Below are 23,310 nucleotides of genomic sequence, written 5' to 3'. Positions count from 1 at the left end.
TGGGGGGCCTCAACTATAAATAGAGGCATCTCCCCCTCATTGTAAACAATTCATTGAGTAATAGAATTCTTGAGAGCATTCTCTCAAAATTTTCTCTTGTGTTCTTAGCTCTTCTGTTACCTTGATCTTATAATTCAAATTCGTTCATCTTTGTTCTTCGTTAGCACCTTTGAAGAATTATGTTTGATCTTCTATTGTTGGGGGTTAGGCTAACTTAAGTATTTTTGGAGGAAAAAAACCTTAAGACCGCACTTATTGTTGAAAATTGCTATACAAGTGTGAGTTTGATTTAAAGTTTTTAGCTATAAATATAACTATAAATATAATAAACCGACTCAATTTTTAAAATTTTAATTTTTCGTTGTATAAGAAAATCGCTTTTGAACTAAAATTTTTCAACAAGCTGCACAGTTGAACAATACAAGATGGATTCCAAGGATAAATAAGTTGGGTAGAACGGTAGTTCATTTTCTTGATGAAAGCACAATTATTTATTCTGAAACAGAGGATGAAAGGGTCGAAAAAAGAACAAGAACTGATTAAATTCCACAGTTTCGGCAAGCAAAGAATCTTCTTCCGGGATTATCGTGACCAAAATGCCTTTAATGCTGCCAGCATTCCACAGTAGCAGATCGTGATGGCATGTGCTTCATCCATTTCTGTCCTTCTTCTCTGCCTTGAATTCAAATAGAAAGGAAACAAAACAAAACAAAAAAATTAGGGATTTTACCACGAAGGTAAAAAATTTTAGCTAACGTTAAATGATTTTTTTTTTAAATTACTTTAATGACTTGTAAAATATATACACCATTGGCATAACAGTCAACAAAATGTGATATCCTAGTCAGCTTTTAGTTTGAATTTTAACATATTAGTGATCAAAACAAGAATATTTACTAAGTGTTATATTTGACAAAAAAAAATTAGAGTAATCAAAATAAGAATAAAATAATTTTAGAACCACCATCTGAGTAGTTTAAATGTCCAAATAGTACTAACTGCTCTAGTGCTCTTCTGTTTTGTGCTCGATTGCAGATATTTGGACTGATATACGAGAAGTCATGTATTGGACAATCGGTAACGGGAAACTAGTTGGATTTTAGAAGGACAATTGGACACCAACAGTGGTACCCCTCGAGAATCACATGATTGCCTCGGCTGGAGTGGTGGATAATACCCTGGTGAGTTATATGACTAATATTAAAGGCAATTGGGATTGGAACAGATTTGCACACTATATCTCTCGACCTCAAGCGTCATTCATCTTGCAGGGATTAGTCCACTGGAGGTCAAGGTATGGGATCGTTGACTGCATGGGAGAGAGGGTCTAGCCGCGTGCTTGTGGAAAGCGACAACCAAATATTGGTAAAGATGAAGCAGCAGCGGATAGGAATAATTCCTTGATACGTAGAGTGAAGCATTTGTTGACAAGGAACTGGAAGGTTAATTTCTATCGAGTGACTAATAGAGCTGCACACACCTTGGGTGGGATGCCTTTCAATTTAGCTCTTATTTATAATTTCAATGCTGGAGGATGATAGACTAGGAAACCATTTTGTTACACTTACTACTGCTTTCTTTGTATTAGACCTGTGGCCTCTTTTATCTTACCAAATAAAAAATTAAAAATTATCATGTGTACTTGGGTAATATTAGAACATAATAAATAAATAAATAAAATTAGATGCATAAACTACTTGTAAAATTAAAAAACTTCAGAGACAATGTGTATATAAAGCTCACCCAAATTCCAATAGTTAACAAAGAAGGCTCCCATGATGAACTAGCAATCAATTGGGCGCATTTGGGTACACATAACCAAATGAATGGTGGTGCTTTGTTCTGCAGCCCACGAGAATTGTATGCCACTACCAATTTCATTCCTTACCCGAACAGCATGGGCATGTTAAATCGAAGCACATGATTCTTGTCAGGCAGCTAAAGAGTGAAGACAAGGAACATTTAAGATAAACGAAACGCTTGAGGTTGAGTTTTCTAATTTCTTTGCCCATCCTCATTATTCACTACCTTTCTGTTTTTAGTAATAAGTAGGAGGGTACCGACTCATTTTTGGGTAAATTATATAAATAGTCATTTAACTATTAGCGTATTTATGTTTTGGGTACTCAAATTCAAAATTTTTTATTTTAGTCACTAGTGTTTTCGAAATTTAATAACTTGGTCACTCCTCTTTTAAATAAAATATTTATAAAATACATAAATAAATATAAAATATTTATAAATAAATAAATATCTATTTTTCTTATTTTCTAACATGAAAATTATTTATTAGACAATTAAGAAGACTTTACGTAGATTCAATTTTTTCCCTTTGTTTCAACATTAACGACCATCATATTTAGCTCGGGTCAAAAATTACAACATAAGGTCGAAAATGATAAAAATCAATGTTTTTAGGTTGTTGCCTAAAATGGGTTTTTTGCGTTTGAGTTTCAGGTTGTGCTTGAGGGCAGGCGTGATTGAGGATTCTACAGGTGAGAATAAGGCCTTGGAGACCCAATAGATGGAAGGTCATGTCGACAGCTCCACAATCAATTCCTAGTTCAATGACGTGATGATGGAGGATGTGGAAATTGAGAAGTTTGTCGTAATGGTTATTGGTGTCAATGATAGTTAAAGAAGATAGTGCCCAATGCTTAGCAAATTTGACGAGGACTAAAGAGCGAGGTCAAAAGTATAATAAAATTTATTATTTATAAAATAAACTAAAAAGGGAAATTTTTGAATTTGATTTAAGTCTTGCTCTTGGGTTTTTTTTTTAAATATTTTATTTATAATAGTATTATTTTAATAAATAAATCATGTCAAGAAAAGAGAAAAATGATTATTCATTTATTTATAATTTTATATGTATTTTCATAAAATTTTATGATTTTTATCGAAAAATAAACTTAAATATTTTATTTTAATTTTTTTTTTGAATTTTTAAGAAGTAAAACTAAATTGATATAATGTGTAAAGTTGAGAGTTAAATTTATTGAATTTTTTAGAATTAGGACTAAATTGATAGAATTTATAAATATTGGAAGGTTAAATTTGTTATTATGCTAATTAAAAAAAAGTCATTGTTAGTGATTTAACGGAGTAGTGACTAAAATAGAAATTTTTAGACTTAAATGACCAAAATAAAAACAGATTAATAATTACGTGACTATCTTTATAGTTTTGTTTTTTGTTTTTTTTTTTATGTCAAACGAGTAATTGAACTCCACAGGAAGATGTTACGTACTGCCATATCTTTGTCGAACTGAAACAATATCTTTGGTCTACGAAGACACAAGCATGTCAAAACAAGTGAATCTGATAAACTGTAGCTGAAAGCCTGAAAATCTATTTCATAATTCTTTCAGTTTTACAAACCTTTCTTTAAGCTTATTATGTTCAAGGTTTCAGGTATAAGGATTTAATTATTTTATGCAAAGGGCCATCATTTCTATTGGTAGGTGGTTGTGTGAGATGCATTCACGTTGTAAATTTATTGCCTCCTCAGGTAGTCTTTTAAAGCAATTAAGGTTTTTATAGAGTAAAAAGACAAAACCTCAGTTCAACCATGTAAACATATCGACCTATTAAAGGATTCTTGGATTTTCAAAAAACTTCTCTAAAAATAGCTGACCTTTCCTAAAAAAATGTAAAATTTTCAATAAGATTCATAACTACAAATTGTTCAATTTAGATGCCAACCCGAGAATTTATGAACAATGTCAAAGGTCACTTGATGGATACTCGACCAAAGCATGCATAAAAGAATCACCAACAGAGCAGGAAAATGGGAAATCATTTGTTTGCCATAACAATAGGAAATGATCAAATGTTCAAAGTTGGATTTCCGCATATTGTTTGATGTTCCACCACATACAAATAGGGAACAAGAAAAAGAAAAAGTTACATTTCATGTGAAATCAAAAGAACATATTTACTCTGTGATCGTTAGAGAAATATATAGATATATATATATGATATATCCGCTATTCTCATCAAGCTTAAATTAACAAAAAAGAAAAAAGTGGAATCTAAAATTCAGTGGTACCCTTTCTTGCCATGCCTGCTGCTAACATGGTGCAACCATCCAATCCCTTTGAGGGCCTTTGAGATCTTGACAAGGTTAGGCCTTCCCATTCCCAAATTCATCTTCCCAGCTGAGAACTTGAGAGCCTGTAAGCAGCACAATTGCCCATTGGACTCTTCCTCATACTCCTCATCATAATTATCATTATCGTAGCAGTAATCTTTGTTGTTGCCACTTTTCTTTCCTTTCTTTGAGCTGCTTTTCATTTCTACTTTATTATGGGAATGGGAGTCAGTTTCATATGCCTCCCAAAGCAAATCCATCCCTTCAGTACCCTCAGCAACGTTGTGTGAGTGTCTCTCTTCGAAAAGTTTGCATGCCAATGTCCTCTTCCACTCCTTTTGTTTCCTCATTGACCCAAAGTTGCCAAGATTTGATCCCATTATTTGGTAGTTATAATTGTCTCCATTTTTACTACCCCATTCACCTCTCACTCTCGGGGAATCATTCACCACTGCTTTGGCAGCATGCTCAAATCCATTATCAGCACTGATCACTTTAGGAGGATCACTTACTTTATTGGCCTCGGATCCCCTTCTCATGAATTCTTCTTTTTGTTCATCACCTTTATTGGACTCCACGCATAGCGACTTGACCTCTTTGTCTGTCTTTTTGGACGACAAATTTTCAACCCCATCTTTTTCCTGCAAAAATTCTTCAAAGATCTTCACTACCGCCTTTACCTGATTCGTTTCCGGTCGCCTAATCTCTGCTGGTTTTTCATCTAAAGCAGTACTCGTCGTCGACGTTTCAGCCATACCTAAGCTACCATCGTTTTCAAAGCTCGGACCTTGGTCGATGGAAGCTTCAACAGCTCGAAAGCACTCTCCTTGGGACTCCACCGCCAAAACATCATCTGGATTTTCACAAGTTTCGACGACAGTAGTCGACGCTTCAAACATGATCTTAAATGCTTCAAGCTCTTCGAAGCATCCAAAGCCATCGCTTTCAGCATCGTCAACTTTAGACCTCAACGTTTCAACAAGCGTTCGGTAGGCAGTAAGCAGGAAACTTGCCTTCGAATCCGGTGAGCTGTCGAGGTGGAAAGCCCCACCATGGTTGAAAAATGTGGGAGTGAGAGTAAGAAAGGCAAGAAGTAAAAGGGCAGTGGTGACGAAGAGAGGGGAAAGGAAAGAGAAAACCTTGAAGAGGTAAGGGGAGAAGAAGATGAAGTAAGAGAAATACAGAGGGTGAGAGAGAAGGAAAGAACAAAAGAGCATAAAGTCAGAAAAGAGAAGACTTGGCAAGTCCTTAGGTTGCTTCTGGGCAGCCAAAGACATTTTTGGTGAAGAAAACGAGAGAGAGTATCAAAGTAAGAGATGGAAGATGGCGATGGATGACAACATTCTAACACGAAACCAAGACTTGGAGAAGAATTTTGGAAAGAGAGGGCGAGAGAGCGGCGTGAATAAAGGGAAGAGATTGATAGAGAAATAAAAAAGAGTAAGAGCGTAACTACCGTAGCCATTGATATGAAAAACAAAAGTCGCTTTAGAAACTTTCCCTGTCTTGTCCCCGGCCCCTTCAATTATCTCCATTTCGGATCAGTGATTGATGTGATTCTCCCTTTCTTATAACGCTTAATAATGAAACCAGCTATCCAACGAGTTGGGTATTGAATATTTGAGATCAAAATTCATTTTACGTGATTGTATACCTAAATTTGAATTGGCTTAATTTATTGATTTTAATTTGAATTATATTAATTTTTAATTTATTTATATTTTTAATTGTTCAATTCTACTTTCTAATTATATGAATAATTCATATTATAATTTACTCCGCCATATAATTATATTTGTAGCACTTTAATATATATATATATATACATATTGCTTAGTGACACTGGTGCTTATTCTAAAAACTTATTTTATGGGTTTGTATTAGAAATGCAATCTTGTGTCGTGTGAATTGATGTTATATGTGTATATATATATATATATTATCAAAATTGTGTTACTCAATTATAAATGTTTAAGAAAATATAACACTTATACTAACTGGACGTTTAAGAAAAAATTATATATAAAATCAATATAAAATATTCAACCAGCATTTAAAAATTTTATTTTTTTTAAATTTTCAATCATCTCACAATTAAATTAATGTCTAATTAATTCATAAAACTAACTTAATAAACTTTATAAATAGTATGAATATAACATTAATTTTTTTTTCTATTTTAGCACTTCTTAAAAAACGGAAGATATATCCCATGTTTATAATAAGTAACATGTCATTTTTTTATTGTATATGATGTGAGTATAAAAATATATATTATCCAAAATAAGAATTTTAAATTTTTTTAATACAAAGTTTATTTATATCCATAATCTTTCTCCCATTTTTAAATTAGAGAAAAAATGAGTTTAAACACGCTTAAACTAATGAAATCTTAATTGTACTATAATAATAACAATGTCAATTAAGTTAAGGCTTAATTAGTAAATTTGAAGCTATTTAAGGAAATATTAATTGTTAATGAGTTATCTTTATCACAAGTGGCACATTCTATGATTGTCACATTAATAATTAATGGTTAATTTATGTAAGGCTATCGAGACCTATAAAATAATAACCTACCTGAAAAATATAAAAATTAGTAGATAGCAACAAGTAGGGTCGTACTCACAGAGATGAGTGATATTTTTATTTCTTTAATAAACAAGTAAAACAAAAATAAAATAAAAAAAGGGTTTAGAATTAAAAACTAAAATAAAATTTAGCAAAAGTAAAAAGAGATCATAAAATAAAATCAACAAGAAGAAACTCTAGTCAAAGTTAAATCTTCGTTTGATTTATAAATTTGATCATTAACGCAAGGATAACTTGAATGCCTTTAATAAATTAGTTCTAATTGTTGACTCAATGTCGGATAACCAATCTCTCATTATTTATTTAGTAACCAATAGACAACTTGTTTCAAAGATCCGAAGTTAGGTTACCTTCGAAGTTAATCATGTTTATACTATAGCAAGTCATTTTTATTAGATTACAAGATACCTTAAAGAAATTAATTCTAATCTATTTTTTGAGTAATTTTAGTCTATTTTCTTAATAGAGGTAAATTTATTTCATGTTCAAGTTTTATGGCTGCCTTTTTTAAGGATGTCGTCTCCAATGTTTGAATCTTTGTTCTCCTTTTTAGAGTAGAAGGTGTCTTATCATTGCACCCAACTATTAATGGTGGACAATTTCAACTTTGATAACTGGCAATTCATGCATAATTACCTATGTTTAACTCTTTTCTTTCCGTTAAATACAAATATAATTTAAAATATTAATATATTAAAGTTTTAAATGAAAATGTTATAAGATGGCAACTATAGTAAAAAAATTGATAATAAAAATTATAATTATGGGGATAAAAATAATTTTGGATTAAAGCAAATGTTTTTAAGCAATAGATTTATAGATATCATCAAATAAAAGGTAAAAGAAATACCGCATCAATATTTTCTAATAAAATGATTAATTATTAACAAACCTATTGATAAAAATATTAATATCTTAAAATTATATTTATTTATTTACATTTATATATATACATATAAAGACTGAGTCTTAACTCGATTGGTATAGGCATTATTGTTAATACAGGAACACATGAATTCGATTACGTTAAAGCATTAACTTCCTATTTATTAGTTGAGCTCCACAAACTATTTCACATATTATATAGAGAGAGATGGAGTACATTGTAAAATGAAAATAATTTTATATATTTTTTATTATTAATATTTAACAACTCAATTATCATATTCTATGTTTTATTTATCTAGATTCTAAATATCAAGTTTATAATAAAATGAAAATTCATAATTATTTGTTTTAAGTAAAAAAAAACTAGTAATTGTTAAATATATATCAGTATGATTGAAATATTGGATCGATTTAAAAATTTATACGTATAATAAATACAATTATATTAATATTTGTACAATAAATTATGAAAATGTATAACACTATTTTAATTTTACATCCAGGGGTGAAGCTTGAAAATTTTTTAGGGGGCAAAAATTAAATTATAACTTTTACGATAGTAAAAATATAATTTTATCATTTTAATAGCCTATATTTTTAAAATTTTTAAAGGATTAAATCAATTTTTTTATCATTTTTAAGGGGTGCAAAGTAATTTTACTTTTATTAATTTAAAATTTTAAAGGATTTAAATGAAAAGTTTTCTATTTTAGAGGGACCGAAACTCTACCCTAGCTACACCACTGTTTACATTCTCTCACAGTAATGTTCGGCTTTTTCTCTATGAAATAATTAAGTATAATTGATTGGACAAACTTACAGTTAAAATAGATAAAGGCTTCAAGTTCCCTTGTACAAACAGATAAAGAAGTTGAATAATGATTTTATGTATGAAGACTTGAGAGTACATTATTTTAAATGAGAAATTATGGGTAACTTATATGCCTGTCTGAAATACTACATCTTTCGTCCACTCAAAACCTTAACAAGCCAGATTAAAAAAGAAAAACACAGGAGAAACCAACCCAGAACCTATAAATGTTAAAGAGGGTTAACAAACCTAATATGAGACATCTTTTTGGGTACATTACAAATTGGGGGAGGGGACTACAATTTCTATAGTTGGTTTCATCTCACCAAGAATTTTCATTTTCATTAATTATACCTAACACTAACAGATGGTAGATTCAAACTATGGTAGCTTTGAGTTTAAGATTAAAACGGCCCACTTCAATTATACACATCTGAGATGAGAGTCAACAACTTACCAGTGTTGTGGAGCACTTGTCTAAAATTAATAACAAATATTATTGTTATAGTGGAGTCAGGCCAGGTTAATAAATCCTTGTGTTTCCTTTTTTTTTTTAGTTTTTAATTTTTAAAATATAAACTAAAAATACATTATTTTTTACCTTTTTTTTGGAGTTGAAAAAATGTATCAAATGATTTCTAAAAGAAAATATTTCAAATGATTGATTCATTTCAGATCAACTATATAATATACTCTTGTTTTGTTTTTTCTTATTCATTAGCTGGATAATTTGAAATTTAGGAGGAATTATCATTTCAAGAAGTTCATGAACATTTGCTAATGTATGCATTTTTTACTCCATTCCATTTTGTTTTTGAAATATTAAATTAACGTCGATAACTTTTAAAATGTAATTATAGCTCATATGACTATGAAATGCAACAAGTCAAGATTGTGTATAAGGTAATAATAATAATCCTTCCAAGTGATTTCGTCTATCTTATATCATCCATAACTTACTCTCTGAAAATAAGAGGGTGGAATTGGGTGTGCACATGGGTAGGCACCGGCACTCAAGTGCATGCCATGCATGCAATACTACCTTTACTTCTCTTCTTTCCACATCTTGACGGGGACCCATATGTCTGTTGTTGTCCTTCCACTCTCTGTCTCACTCTAATATTTTTGTAATTCTTTTTACACGCTTTCTATTTTTCCATGTTTTACCATAAATATCAAATTTATTGCTTATCCCAAAAAAGAAATGAATTTTCTCATTTTGTCGCAAAGGGCTTTTTGACAAACACGGCGATTCTTTGGCATATCATCAACCATACGTCCTTGGGTATTAAAACATATCACACATACTGAACTCCGAACCTCGGAACGTCAAATTTACTGGTTATTACCTTTTTTGAATAAAACCAACAGAAAGCCCATCTTTGTAACAAAAGTAGTAACGGATAAGGCTACCCTCGCTCCGCCATTAATGTCTGTCTTAAATCGGATAGTTCATTTCAATCATCAACATTATACACTTGATCATACATTGCTAGTTTATAAGAAATCCTTGCAAGTTTTAATTTAATTCCAATCTCGAGAATCGGCTTAATGCAGAAATATTAACTAAGATTTGGCCCTACATTAGCAATACTTCCCCTATAAATAACAAGTAAAATAAGGGCCAACATGGTCATAAAACTCATAATAGCTCCATAAATTACAATGAAGCAACAGGGGACCAAACTGCCACATCATGCCCCCAGCAAAGAGAAAAATCTATGAATATTACAGCACGAACTAAAATAACATCAGGAAAATAGAAGCTTGAATGCCAGATAAGAACATGGTCATTCCAAATCAAACAATAAAAACTGTTATAATATAGAAATTAGAAACATCCACAATAATTTCCATTCTAAAACAACAACCAACCTGTCCTATCTTAAAGCAGACTAAAAAAAAGCATCAGTTACTCTGTCATAACAGGTTTGTTCTCACTTGCTTTGGGTCTCTGCTCCTCCATTTTCCTGAAAAGCCAAGCAAAAGTTACACCCACTGATTAGAAGCATCTCACCGGAACAAAAACCTTTTCTTACAATAAGATTTCAGTGAGGCAGACGGCAAATGACGCATTAGAAAACCTCACATAATCATCATTTGTAGCACAAGGCAAAGCATGAGAAAGGAAACAAGTTGTTTAAACAGCATAACAAGCTAAACTAGAAAGACAAACAAATCTTTCCCCAAATTGAGAACATAAACCATAAAAGAAACAATTCAATGTTGTATCTGGAAAGAGCTGACCATAAAACAGGCTTCACTGAGTGTTAGAGAGATTGATAAAAGCTTCCTAAGTCGCAAGTTGCAGGTTATTGAATAGAGCCCACTGGATGCAGTTTCAGTAACCATAACTGCTAGAGACATCTAAAGCAATTAGCAACCATATCCTCCTAATTTCATAAGAATCAATCACAAAACAAACCAGCAAGCTAAGCCCAGTGCAAATAAAGCCCTCTCTATATATGTTCAAACAACATAAACACAAAGAATCTAATTCTAAACATCATACTCATTGTTCGCAATCACAATCTTCCCAAAAAAAAATAATTAGCTTTCATCGAATAGTTGAAAAATACATGCTAAATAATTGAAATAAACAATTAGTGAACATTTTTCTGGCCAAGTTTCCGCCGGAATCAAAAGTAAGCACTTGATAAAATTTCCCCTTTGACCAACATTCCCATTAAAATAGCAAACAAAAATCTTGAAAAGAGAATACGTCAGCATTTCATCAACTCCCAGTGAATATAATCATTTACGTTAATAACATTGAAACTAAACTAACACGGGAGCAAGTTTACACATAAATTAGGATGGAAAAGGATAAAGATGCATATATATATATGGAGAGAGAAGAGAGAGAGAGGAACCTTTTGTCAGAGCCGCCCTTCTGGCTGAGGAATGAGCGGAAGAGTGCAGAATTGACGTCGTAAATCATTCTGTAAGGAAAGAAACCCTAGCTAGCTTTCTCTGCTCACGCTGCTTATCAATTAGCCTTCGCCGTTTTAGTTTTGGGTCTCGAAAACCGCCTTTATATTTAGATTTGGGTCTTCTGGTACCACGTTTTATATGGTTGGGCCGTTGCCTATATATCTGTTAAAGATTCGGGCCCTCTTTGGGCTTTCTCATGGACGCCATCAATTTTTTTGTTCTTTTAAAAATAAAATATTTGAATGTCAGCAACATTATTAAAATGTCCCACGTTTTTCTTTTACATTTTAACATACCATAAAAAAACTATGATCGTTTATAATTTTTATTTTTCAAATGCGAAACATACACTTAAAATTTTAATATTTTCTATCAAAAGAAACGTTAAATAAAAACTAAAGACTAAAATCAAATTAAAAAAATAATCACTCAATTTTGGTTAATTTTCTTTTTACCTCTCAACTATAAAATGTTATATTTTGGTCAATAACGTTTTTAGGTTGTAACATTTCAATCATTTGCCTTTTTTTTTTGGTAACAAGAAACAATTAGAAAGTGACTGCAAAGATGACAAATTAATTAGAAGTAACAACCATAGAATCAAGATCAACCTCGAAAAGCTCTCGTAATAAGGGTTAAGGCCTCTTCATATACTTGCATCTCATCATAGTTCTTGCTTCCCGATTTAGCCATCCAATCATCTCTTTGTTAAGTTCCCTAGGGATGTGTCAAAATCGAACCTGTCAATTTTGACATAAAAGTTGACTAATCAAACGCAACTCTGATAACATACTAGTACCCGTGTCACCAGCTAAGATAGTTTCCACAACTAAAGTATAATCACACTCCAACTCCAATTGCTTAAAACCAAACGCCCAAGCTAAATTGAGGCATTCTAATATAACTCTTACCTCAATATTGAAAACTAATTACTTTTCAATCCATATAGCAAAATCGCACATCTAATTAGCATCATGGTCTTTAAATACTCCTCTAATCGTAACAGTATTATTGCTTTCCAATAATGCACTATCTACATTCAACTTAACCTACCCTTTCTCCTGCGGTCTCCAATGATCACCCGACACCATCTAAATGCAATGGAGTTCACAAGATTTTGAGTTTACAAAGCTTGCAGCCCAGGCTAAACATGTACCTACAACAATATCAACATTACTATGACTATTATTGAAAATGAAATTATTTTGGCTTTTCCATAATAGCCAACACAATTTTGCAAACAAAATCGGCCAATTTTCCTCCTTTATAGTCAATTCCTCTTGAGTTAACAAGTTAGTGGTTAACTATATATTCAGATTCGCTGAAAAGAACATATTCCTGACTGAATTGGAATCATTGTCTTTCAAACCACTTTTGAGAACTCACAATCTCATATGGCATGTAAGCTTGTCTCAATGGAATTTCCACAATGAACACAATGACCTTCGTTAGTCATATGTCGTCGAGCCCGTTCCCCATTAATCAGAATCTTATTTTGCCACAACAACCATAGAAATACACGAACTCTTTGAGGAGCCTTACACTTCCAAATCAACTTCCAATTGACAGATGGGTTTACATTACCAAAATTGGTCAAATTCTTGTATGTTTCAGTTGAGGAGAGAAGGCTACTCATCAACCAGTTCCAAGAAATATCTTGGCTCAAATGGAACAATGTTTGTCAACCAAAAAGTATAGGGGACATGGGGTTTCGGGATTTGCATTTATTCAACCTTTCTCTTTTAGCGAAACAAAGATGGCGTCTCCTTCGCAACAAGAACTCACTTTGCCATAAAGTTTTTAAAGCTAGATACTTTCTGAATTGTTCCTTTATGGAACCAAGTTAAAGAAGATGCTAGATGGTGGATTAGAAATGGTCTCACCGCACGAGTTAAAGAAGATGTTTGGATTCCAACCGAATTAAATTCATTGGCTCTATCCCCTTGTACCAACTTCAACGAAGAGTCTAAGGTTTGTGAACTCACTGATGTAAGCCGAATGGTTTGAAGGGAGAACCTTATTAAGAGAGAGTTTTCTAAAGAGGAAGCAGAAGCAATTTGCAAGATTTCGTTGGTGAATAAGAATGCTGAAGATAAACTTATTTGGAATTGGAATGCTAATGGGAATTACTCAGTTTGAAGTTGGTATAGATGTTTACTTCAATCAGTTAACGAGTTTGACTTGGGACCTCATAGAATTGCATGCAAAATGCATATGGAAAGTGAATGTGAGCAATAAAATCAAGATCTTTTGTTAGAGAGTGTACAATAATATTCTCCACTCGGGTTGTGCTTTGAATGCACGAATACAAGGCGCAAGTTTTGCTTATTTAAGATTTAGAAATAAGTCAGAAGATATTATGCGTGCCCTACATAAATGCCCTATTGCAAAGAGTGCATTGGCCTTAAATGGATTTTCGAATCAAATTTGCAATAAGGACGTTAACAATGGAGTGGAATGGATTGAAATTGCAGCTCGTGAATTGACGAAATATTGAATTGAAGAAAGATTATTTTGACAGGTTCATTTTTTTTGGACATTGTTATAGTATCTAAATACACATGTGATTAGTGTGTGAATTAGCTAAATTAGCTAAGTGGTTAAGCAGTTACAAAAGTTGGTTTTTTGTTAATAGCAGTTAAGGTTCCTCTTCTCTGTATAAGCTTGTATATGAACCGATTAAAGAAAATAAGATAGATCATTACCTTGTAAATATTTATCCTTCTATTCTAGTATTATATCATGGTATCAGTCGCTCGGTGATTCTCGGGCATGGCTACCACGCATTCTGCCGAATCTGATTCTGTTGAGCTTAGTGGCTCGGTGCTTCTTGGTGATCGAGTGGTCACGTCCTTTCCTCGACATGAGGTTGTCAAACTGGATGAAGGTTCGTTCGTTCAATGACAACAGTAGATCCGGCTCATTCTTCGTGAATACGATTTGTTTGGTATACTTAATGGATTATTGACAGCTCCGACGAGGTTTATTCAATCCTTCAATGGTAGCCTTGTCGTTAATCTGTCTGTTTTGATCTTTGATCAGTAAGGCAGTTTGCTTACCTCCTGGCTTTTGTCTACGATAAGCTCTTCGTTTTTTTCCTCATTTACGGATGTTCGGATTGCCCGTGAAGTCTGGATCATGGCGAATAATCTGTTTGTAACCAATTTAAGCACGAAGTAATCATAGTTGCGTCATGAGCTTCACTCTCTCCGAAAAGGTAGCCTTTCTATTTGATCGTATGTGAATAAAATCACCAGCTTGTGCGCTCTTCTTGCAACATCTGGATCTCAGATCTCGGAGGCCGAACGAACGGCAGTTTTTCTTACTGGTCTCTCCTCTAAGTTTGATGCTATTGTTTCATCCGCGTCACTCTCCTCAGGACCGTTACCGTTTCAATGCATCGTAGATGCTTTGCTTGAGTGCGAAGCTCAACAAATTCGGTCAGCCCAAGAGTTGTTGGTTGCTGCGAACGTTGTAGAGGGGCCACAACTTCAGTCGACAGATGGTCCGTTTCGTGGAGGAGGACATTCATTTGTTCGTGGTCGAGGTCGTTCGTTCCGTCCACGAATCCAGTGCCAAATCTATAGTAGATATGGACATCTCGCGTAGAGGTGCTACTATGGTTACAATCTTGACGACCAAACGTCAAACGATGCACCGATAGCACGACGGGGTGGTTTTGCGTCTAGCAGGTTTGGGAGAGATGATGATCGAATAGGTGAAAATATCTTTGGTCAAAATTGGGGGACTTACGGTCAAATTTGGAGGCCTTATTTGTGGTCGAATTATGGAATGGATAGTGGTGTCCCACGTGGGCCACATGCAGGGAATCCATTTGTTCAAAATAGAAATGGACAGTGTGATAATGTTGGCCCAAATTCGTTTGGTAATGGGCGTGAGTTTGATAGTGGACGAAATGCTATGGGTTTTCAATTTAATGATGAGTCTTTGGGTCGTTCGTATGGTAAGATGACTTCTAGGCCACGTGGGCCTAGTGGATCGGTTCGATCTCACCCAACTGATGGTCAATTTGTGCCTGAGCCCTCTGCTAATTGTGTTGGTATTGACAGATCTTGGTAGACTGTTCATGAGGCCCCGTGGCGGACAAAACCATGTGCTCGTTTGTTTAGTGTTGACTCGTTTCCGTATGACTCGTCTCAGTTTGTTGGGCTTCCCCCTAGGCTTCCTGAGTTGCACGCTTCGGATTATTCTGATGCTACAGCATATGACTCTAATTTTAACTCTACTGATTCTTATGTTCCATTGCCGGTAGGAAGCATGTCCTGGTGCCCAGACTTAGGGGCTACTCATCATGTATGCAGGAATGCTTCGGATTTACATGGCTCCACTCCATATATAAGTAACTCTTCTCTCTTAATGGGTAATGGGGTATCTACCAAAATTTCATCCATTAGGGGTACAATTTTTCCTACGAAGAAGAAATTACTACATCTCTCGAATATGCTCAGAAAATTTTATTATCTGTGTCTAAGTTTGCTACTGAAAACAATGTGCTTTTTGAATTTCACCATTCGTATTGTGTGATTAAGGACATCCAGACACAGGAAATCTTAATGCAGGGCCAAGTTCGTGATGGGCTATATCAGTTCTCAGCGGGTTCGAGTGTTTTGCCTCCATGTGTTCATAGTACGGTTGTTCAAGATTCTTCTACAGGTGATGATGTTTTTAGTTTGTGGCATAAAAAGCTGGGTCATCCTGCTCATAATAATGTAAAAGCTGTTCTAGACAAATTTCAGATTATTGTAAATAAAAGTTATCTTGATAATGTTTGTGTTACATGTCAAAAAGGAAAATCTCATAAATTGCCTTTTTCTTATTCTAATACTGAGTATGATGATTTGTTTGAATTGGTTGTTTCTGATTTGTGAGGCCCAGTTGTTGTTCCATGTGAAGGGATTTTGTATTATGTTTCTTTCATTGACATGACTAGTCAGTTTACCTGGGTGTATCTGATAAGTTGCAAATCTCAAGCCGTAGAGTGTTTTGGTCAATTTCAGAATATGGTTCTCACTCAGTTTGGGAAGTGCATTAAGAAATTTCAAAGTGATTGGGGCGGTGAGTTTCGTGTCTTTTCGTTTGTTCTCGTTAGTCAGGGGATACTTTATCATGTTTCCTGCCCTCACAAGTCTGAGCAAAATGGTGTCGCTGAACGTAAACACAGACATATTGTGGAGACTGGTCTTACTCTTCTGGCTCAGGCTAATTTACCAATGAAGTATTGGGGCTATACGTTTTGCAGTGCAGTACATCTTATTAATCGATTGCCTACTCCTGTGTTGAAAGGACGATCCCCATATTAAAGTTTGTTTGATCGCGAACCGACTTATGATCATCTCAAAGTGTTTGGTTGTTGTTGTTTTCCATACTTATGTCCGTTTGTTAAACACAAGCTTGAGTTTCGGTCACAGCCATCTACGTTTTTGGGGTATAGGGCGCATCATAAAGGTTATTTTTGTTTAACGACAAATGGTAAGATAATTGTCTCTAGGCATGTTGTCTTTGATGAAAATCGACTTTTGTTTCCGCTCTCTTCTTCAAACGGTGGTTAGACGTCTCTGAGTACTACTACGTATGTTCCTATTGTTCGGTCTTTTACCACTGGAGAAACTCATGTGCGTTCTGCGCCTGCAACTGGGGTTTCACTAGCAAGTCCTAATGATGAATCCGATCCGCATGATTCTTCTGCTATGTGTGGTGCTTCTCAACATAATTCTGTGAATTTGTTAAATGACTCAAGGACTGTTGTCCAAGAGGAGGATATTTCTTCTACTGCAACTATTTCTCCTGAGCAAGTTACTGTTCCTACTGTCCTTACTACCAATACTCATGCTATGGTGACTCAGTCTAAAGCTGGTGTTTTTAAACCCAAAGCTTTATGCGCAGACAACTTTGAGGTTGAGCCAAGTTCTGTTGAGAAGGCCATTGCTCATCCAGACTGGGTGTAGTTGTTCAAGCTGAATTTGATGCATTAATAGCTAATTTTACATAGGAGCTCTGTTCTCTTCCTCCTAGTCGGAAAGCGATTAGTTGCAAGTGGTTGTTTAAGATAAAGAAGAATCATGATGGGACGATTAACCGCCAGAAGGCACGATTAGTGGCCAAGGGCTGTTCATAGGTGCCTGGCTGTGATTTAAAGGAGACGCTCAGTCCGGTAGTCAAACCTGCTACCATTCCAGTCATCCTATCTGTTGCTGTGACCAAGGATTGGCCCTTCCGGCAAGTTGATGTCAATAATGCCTTTCTGAATGGTGATCTAACTGATGACGTGTATATGTAGCAACCTCCGAGTTTTGTGCAACATGGTTCAAATGGTGAAAAATTGGTGTGTCATCTGACTAAAGCTTGGTATGGCCTATGACAAGCTCTTCGTGCCTGGTTTGACAAGTTAAAATAGTTTCTTATTTCTACTGGTTTTATGTTGTCAAAATCAGATGCTTCGTTGTTTGTTCGATCTTCTTCTGACTACACTTTGTATGTGCTTGTTTATGTAGATGATGTTGTTATCACTGACAGTTTATCTGACGAAATAAGTTATTTTGTCCAACAGTTACACAATAAGTTTGCTCTAAAGGATATGAGTGATCTCCATTATTTTTTGGTGATTAAGTTAGTAGATCTTCCTCTGACAGTCTTCACTTGTGTCAGTGCAAATACATTCAAGAGCTTCTTGAACAGAGTTCTATGTCTAATGCCAAAAGTGTTCATACACCAATGGTAAGCTCTTCAGTGTTATCAAAGGATGGGGGTAACTGTCTTGCTAATCCAACTGAATGTCGTAGTCTTGCCGGTGCTCTTCAGTATATCATTTTAACTCGGCCTAATATTGCATATGCGGTTAATAGGGTGTGTCAATTTATGTATGCTCCCACTACTCTGCATATGGTAGCGTTGAAACGTATTCTTTGGTATTTACGTGGCACTCTTTCTCATGGATTACTTTTTCAATGGTCTGAGCGGCTGTCTTTGGTTGGTTATGCTGATGCAAATTGGGGACTTGATTTTGATGATCGTCAATCTACTACGAGATACTGTGTGTACTCAGAAATAACAAGTTGTTTCTCGGTCTACAGGTGAGGCTGAATATCGTAGTTTAGCAACGCCACTAGCGATGTTGCTTGGCTGGTCTCTCTATTGATAGAATTAAAACTCAGTTCAGCTGATCCTCCGATAGTGTGATGTGATAATTCTAGTACAGTAGCTGTTACAGCTAATCCGGTTTTGCACTCCAAGTTTAAACATGTTGAACTTGATCTGTTTTTTGTTTGGAAAAAGGTGGCAAGTGGAGAATTGATAGTTGGCGAAGTTCCTGCCTGTGACCAAGTGGCAGATATTCTCACTAAACTATTGTCTGTGTCAATATTTACTCGATTTTGTCATTTTCTTCGGTCGTCTCACTTGAGGAAACTGGGTGAATGTTATAGTATCTAAATACACATGTAATTAGTGTATGAATTAGCTAAATTAGCTAAGTGGTTAAGCAGTTACAAAAGTTGGTATTTTGTTAATAGCAGTTAAGGTTCCTCTGTATAAGCTTGTATATGAACCAATTAAAGAAAATAAGATAGATCATTACATTGTGAATATTTCTCCTTCTATTCTAGTATTCTATCAGACATTATGGAACTGGAGAAATGCTTCATTTTTCGCATTGCCAATGATATCGATGTGAGAATTGTTGAAAGTAATAATAATTGCTACAAGGATTTCACTTAAGCAAATGTGAGAAGCAAAAGAACTTATGGTTCTTCACCTTTCTACCAATGGAGAAGTCCAACCTCCAATTTTATTAAGGTCAATTTTGATGCTAGTTTTAATTTTGATGCTAGTTTTAAGGCATCAAACAACAATGGAGGGGAAGGAGTTGTGTTAAGAGACTTTGAAGGATTTGTGGTCGGTGCAGCAGCTCTGAAATTGCCAATTGCAGCAAATGCTGCTACTACTGTGAAAGCTATTACAGCTGTTAAAGCCATTGAAATAGATATTAACATGGGATTATCCTATGGTATTATTGGAGGTGATACAAGAGTGATTATGAAAGGATTGAATGGTAAAGAACATTTCTCTGAGATTGGACCAATTCTTGACAAGGCCAAATTCTTGCTGCAATAGTTTGCTGAATTTAGTATCAACCATATCCGACGGGAAGGCAACAAGGCTACCCATCAGCTTGCAAAATTTAGCAATACTCTTGACAATGATTTGTATTGGATTGACGACTATCCTACTTGTATCCACCAAGTTATTTTGACTGATACTATCAATCTCTAATGAAAACTTTGATGTTTCCATTCAAAAAAAAATTTCATTATGCGATTAGGTGGAGGGTATTTTGAGTCTACTAAACTCACAAAATAGATGATTATTAGTAGAGTGGTAAGGATTTTTTATATAAATTTATTGATTTTGTATTGGGTTCTCAAATAATTTTTTTTTATTTATTTGTTAGTAAATGCTATGTTTTCTGTTAATTGTACTAATAGGAGGGTGACATAGTATTTAAAAAATCGGTAAAATAATAAGTTTAGCCTTAAACTTGTATATATTATATCGGTTTAGTCATAATTTTAAAAAAATTAACCATCAAAATTTACAAATGGTCACAATTTGATCCTAATTTTTAAAAAATAAATAAAAATATAAAAATACATAAATATTTTCAAAAATATATAATAATAAATTTAAATTTTATATTAATATGTTGAATATGTTAAAAATGCTTTATTTATTATTTGAAAATTTTCTATTATAATATTTGAATTGATAAGCTAATATATTTTAATTATATTCAATAATTTAAATAATAAATATTACTTTATGTTAATTACTACAGTTAAAAATACAATATTTAAAAAACTAATTATATATTAAATACGTAAAACATTAGAAGCTAATAAACAAATATATATATATATATATAGATTAGAAGCTAAGTAGTCAACTGGATATAAAGGACCATAGACTCCTTGATTAAATGGTATAATTGTCTAAAAGTCTCTTTAATAATAATAATAATTTAGTTTAACTTTTTAACCCTTCATTAAAAGAAATTTTTACTTTTAGCTAATAATTCAATTTAAATTGTCATAATATAAAATTTTTAACATTTAACTGTCTATTTTTTTAAATTTTATTTCGACTATGGACATAAAATTTTTAATTTCACTCATTATATATACATACAGAGGCGAATCTAAGGGGCTGGTAGGTGCCCCAACCCCCCTTAAAAATAAAAAATTGTTATTTAGGCTCTTTAAAAAATTTAAAATTTTTAATTAGTAAAAGTAAAATTATACTTTGGCCCTTCTAAAATTATAAAAATTTGATTTAGTCGTTTAAAAATTATAAAGATATAGACTATAAAAAAATTAAAATTTCATTCGACCCCTCAAAAAAAATTGTTCTGACTTCGACCCTGTATACATAGAAAGAGAATATAAAAAAAGTAGTAAACTACATTATTACTCACTTATAAGTTTTCGTTTTGATCTTTTAACTAAAAAAAATATAATTTGATTATTAATGTTTTTGAAATTATTTTTGATTAAAAACTAATGTTTATACAAGAAAACTCAATATTCTGTTGCAGTAAAGTTTAGGATTGTTCAATATTGAGGCATAAGAATGAAACTGATCGGTCAATAGAATTCAATAACAAATTAATAATAAAACAAAACCAAACTAATAATATCATCAAGTTGAATTTCATGCTATTAAATGACTTTTTTCCATAGTTAATCTTATAAAAACTTGTAAAATTAATTTTGATGTCATTTTTTAAACCACAAATATACAAAATATACCACAAATTTTTTTTTCAAACATAATTCAAAATTTCAATCCATATCAATTATTTTTCGATACTAAATCTTTTCCTTTTTCTTTTCTTATAATCAAAAACCAATTTCCCCTTGTTTCTTTTCACTTTATCAATTTTTGAATTTTTTTATGAATTTTCTGTATTTTTAGAATTTTTTAAATTTAAAAAAAAATCTAATTTTTTATATTTTTATATAAAATCAAGTTGAAATTAATATAAAGTATAAAAGATGAGAATTATTATTATATCAATTAAAAATGTGTCACAGTGAATCAGTTAAGATAAAAAAATATTTCAAAAATATTAATAACCGAATTATATATTTTTTAAACGAAATCTGGCATAAGAGTGAGGTTGGGGGGACATTTAATGGCAGGCGGCCCATCCAATCAAGGCATCGTCGGTGCTACCAAGTACCAACCAACCAACCCACACTCCTCACCAATCATAATTTCTCATAGCTTCCATGCTTTCCCTTTTTTGCCCTTTTCCTCTCCTCTTCTCTACCATTTGATATGACATCATTCTCCTCCATTTTCTTTTCTGGATCCAACGAAAATATTATTTGTTTTCATAATTTTATTTTTTATAGAATAAATAATTATGAAGTTTTAATCTATAATTTATTTTTTATAAAAATTGATCACTAAAAACAATATATATCACGTAAATAGACATCAAATTAAAAATATTTCAACTTTAGAATACTACTTATGCTGAATACTTAATAGACACATCATCTAATATATCTTCAATTTTCACCACCATACTTTAAAAATAAACAATAAAATTACGACCTGTATTAAATTATTCATCCATTTTAATAGTATAACATTTAATCATAATTAACAATAAAATTGAAATAGAAAATTGTCAAATATCCAAAATAGTACCAAATGCAAACAAACATGAAAATTTTGGATAAGGTAAACATTCAAAAAATAAATTTAATGAAAAAAGTTTATATATTAAAAGATTAATAGTTTTATATGTTTAATATTTTAGGTTTAAATTTCATTATCTTTATGTTTATTTTGGATTTTTTTTTATAAATTTTATATAAAAGTATAAAAAAACTAAAAATATTCAATAATAATATTTATTGATTGTTTAAATTTGATTTTTAATATTTTAATAATTAAATTAATGTGTGAAATTTAATCATATTCTTAAATAATAATGTAAATTAGGCTTCAAACACCCCCAATAATTTCAATAATATTTTAAATACTGTAATAATTTTTTTTAAATGGTAAAATAATATACTAGATGACGGAAGGTAGTTTTCGATGTTACAATTTTAAGGTTGGTCCAAGTCTAATATATTCAAAATCAGTTTGTTAGACATGTAGTAGCTTTCCCACGTTTTCATGATTAAGCTATATCATCCTTTTTTTCAGTTTTGGCATATACCATGTTGTATATACAATAAAGTTTTGATTTGACCAACTTTTAAGAATAATATTTTGACCCAAAGAATTTATGAATAATAGACAACTTTTATCAATATTTTCTTCGCCTAATAATAAAAATATTATGTGTTTTGTTAAATGTAAATTATTTAATTTTATGTTGGTTTATTAATTTATTTATTGATTTTTTTAGTAAAATTGTTAACTGTATTATACTTAGTCTTAAAGAAAACATATAGTAAATTGTTTGTGAAATTTAAAAGTTTCACAAGTAAAGTTGAGTTGACGACAACTGTATGTAGAATATAGTAACAATTTTTAAAAAATTGAGACATGGTAATTTAATAACTCTGCTTGTGGAGTTAAAAATATATATACTGTCAATATATCAAATATTCACCCTATTCTATAACAGTATTTCATCATAACACTAAAGTTTATTAGAGCCGATTTTTTATATTTTCTTCTTCCTTTTCACAACCGTTTTTCTTTTATAACAAGTATAAACTATGAAGCACACTCTTTATTAAATCAGTTCTATATAATAATGTTTATCTCAAATTTTAGTAAAATTAATTTAAATCTTAAATAAGATAAAATTTATAAATTTTAGATTTTAATAAAATTTCTAAACTTTACATAAAATTTAATTCTCAAATGCCACTTTTACATAAGCGAGTTATGGGCACTGATCGGACTTATCCCTTATACGATGACCATCAAGAAGACATTGAGAACATTT

General features: G+C 32.4%; 2 protein-coding genes and 1 long non-coding RNA gene across 3 annotated transcripts; 1 reads left to right on the top strand and 2 right to left on the bottom strand.

The window, feature by feature from the left end:
* The first annotated feature begins 437 nt into the window (after positions 1-437).
* On the top strand, positions 438-1,622 carry LOC121209781 (uncharacterized). The gene is made up of 3 exons (XR_005904897.1): positions 438-737; positions 1,036-1,181; positions 1,272-1,622. It is a non-coding gene; the product is annotated as an uncharacterized lncRNA (long non-coding RNA).
* A 2,169-nt stretch (positions 1,623-3,791) lies between these two features.
* LOC107924583 (uncharacterized) lies at positions 3,792-5,643 on the bottom strand. Its single transcript, XM_016855097.2, has one exon. The coding sequence runs from the start codon at positions 5,368-5,370 to the stop codon at positions 4,042-4,044; it is 1,329 nt and encodes a 442-aa protein (XP_016710586.1). The 5' UTR covers positions 5,371-5,643; the 3' UTR covers positions 3,792-4,041.
* A 4,359-nt stretch (positions 5,644-10,002) lies between these two features.
* On the bottom strand, positions 10,003-11,476 carry LOC107922992 (wound-induced basic protein). The gene is made up of 2 exons (XM_016853193.2): positions 11,258-11,476; positions 10,003-10,354 (listed from the first exon to the last, which is right to left on the bottom strand). The coding sequence occupies exons 1-2, from the start codon at positions 11,323-11,325 to the stop codon at positions 10,297-10,299; spliced, it is 126 nt and encodes a 41-aa protein (XP_016708682.1). The 5' UTR covers positions 11,326-11,476; the 3' UTR covers positions 10,003-10,296.
* Positions 11,477-23,310: the final 11,834 nt, after the last annotated feature.

Source organism: Gossypium hirsutum, chromosome A11 (genome assembly GCF_007990345.1).
Source record: "Gossypium hirsutum isolate 1008001.06 chromosome A11, Gossypium_hirsutum_v2.1, whole genome shotgun sequence".
In the NCBI taxonomy this organism is placed as follows: Eukaryota; Viridiplantae; Streptophyta; class Magnoliopsida; order Malvales; family Malvaceae; genus Gossypium; species Gossypium hirsutum.
This window is presented reverse-complemented; position numbering and strand designations above follow the sequence as displayed.

Excerpts from the sequence above, each read along its gene's own strand:
- LOC107922992 (XM_016853193.2), bottom strand. The coding sequence starts at position 11,325 with ATGATTTACGACGTCAATTCTGCACTCTTCCGCTCATTCCTCAGCCAG. Across the intron at positions 10,355-11,257 it reads AAGGGCGGCTCTGACAAAAG|GAAAATGGAGGAGCAGAGAC; the intron begins GTTCCTCTCTCT and ends TTGGCTTTTCAG.
- LOC107924583 (XM_016855097.2), bottom strand. The coding sequence starts at position 5,370 with ATGTCTTTGGCTGCCCAGAAGCAACCTAAGGACTTGCCAAGTCTTCTC.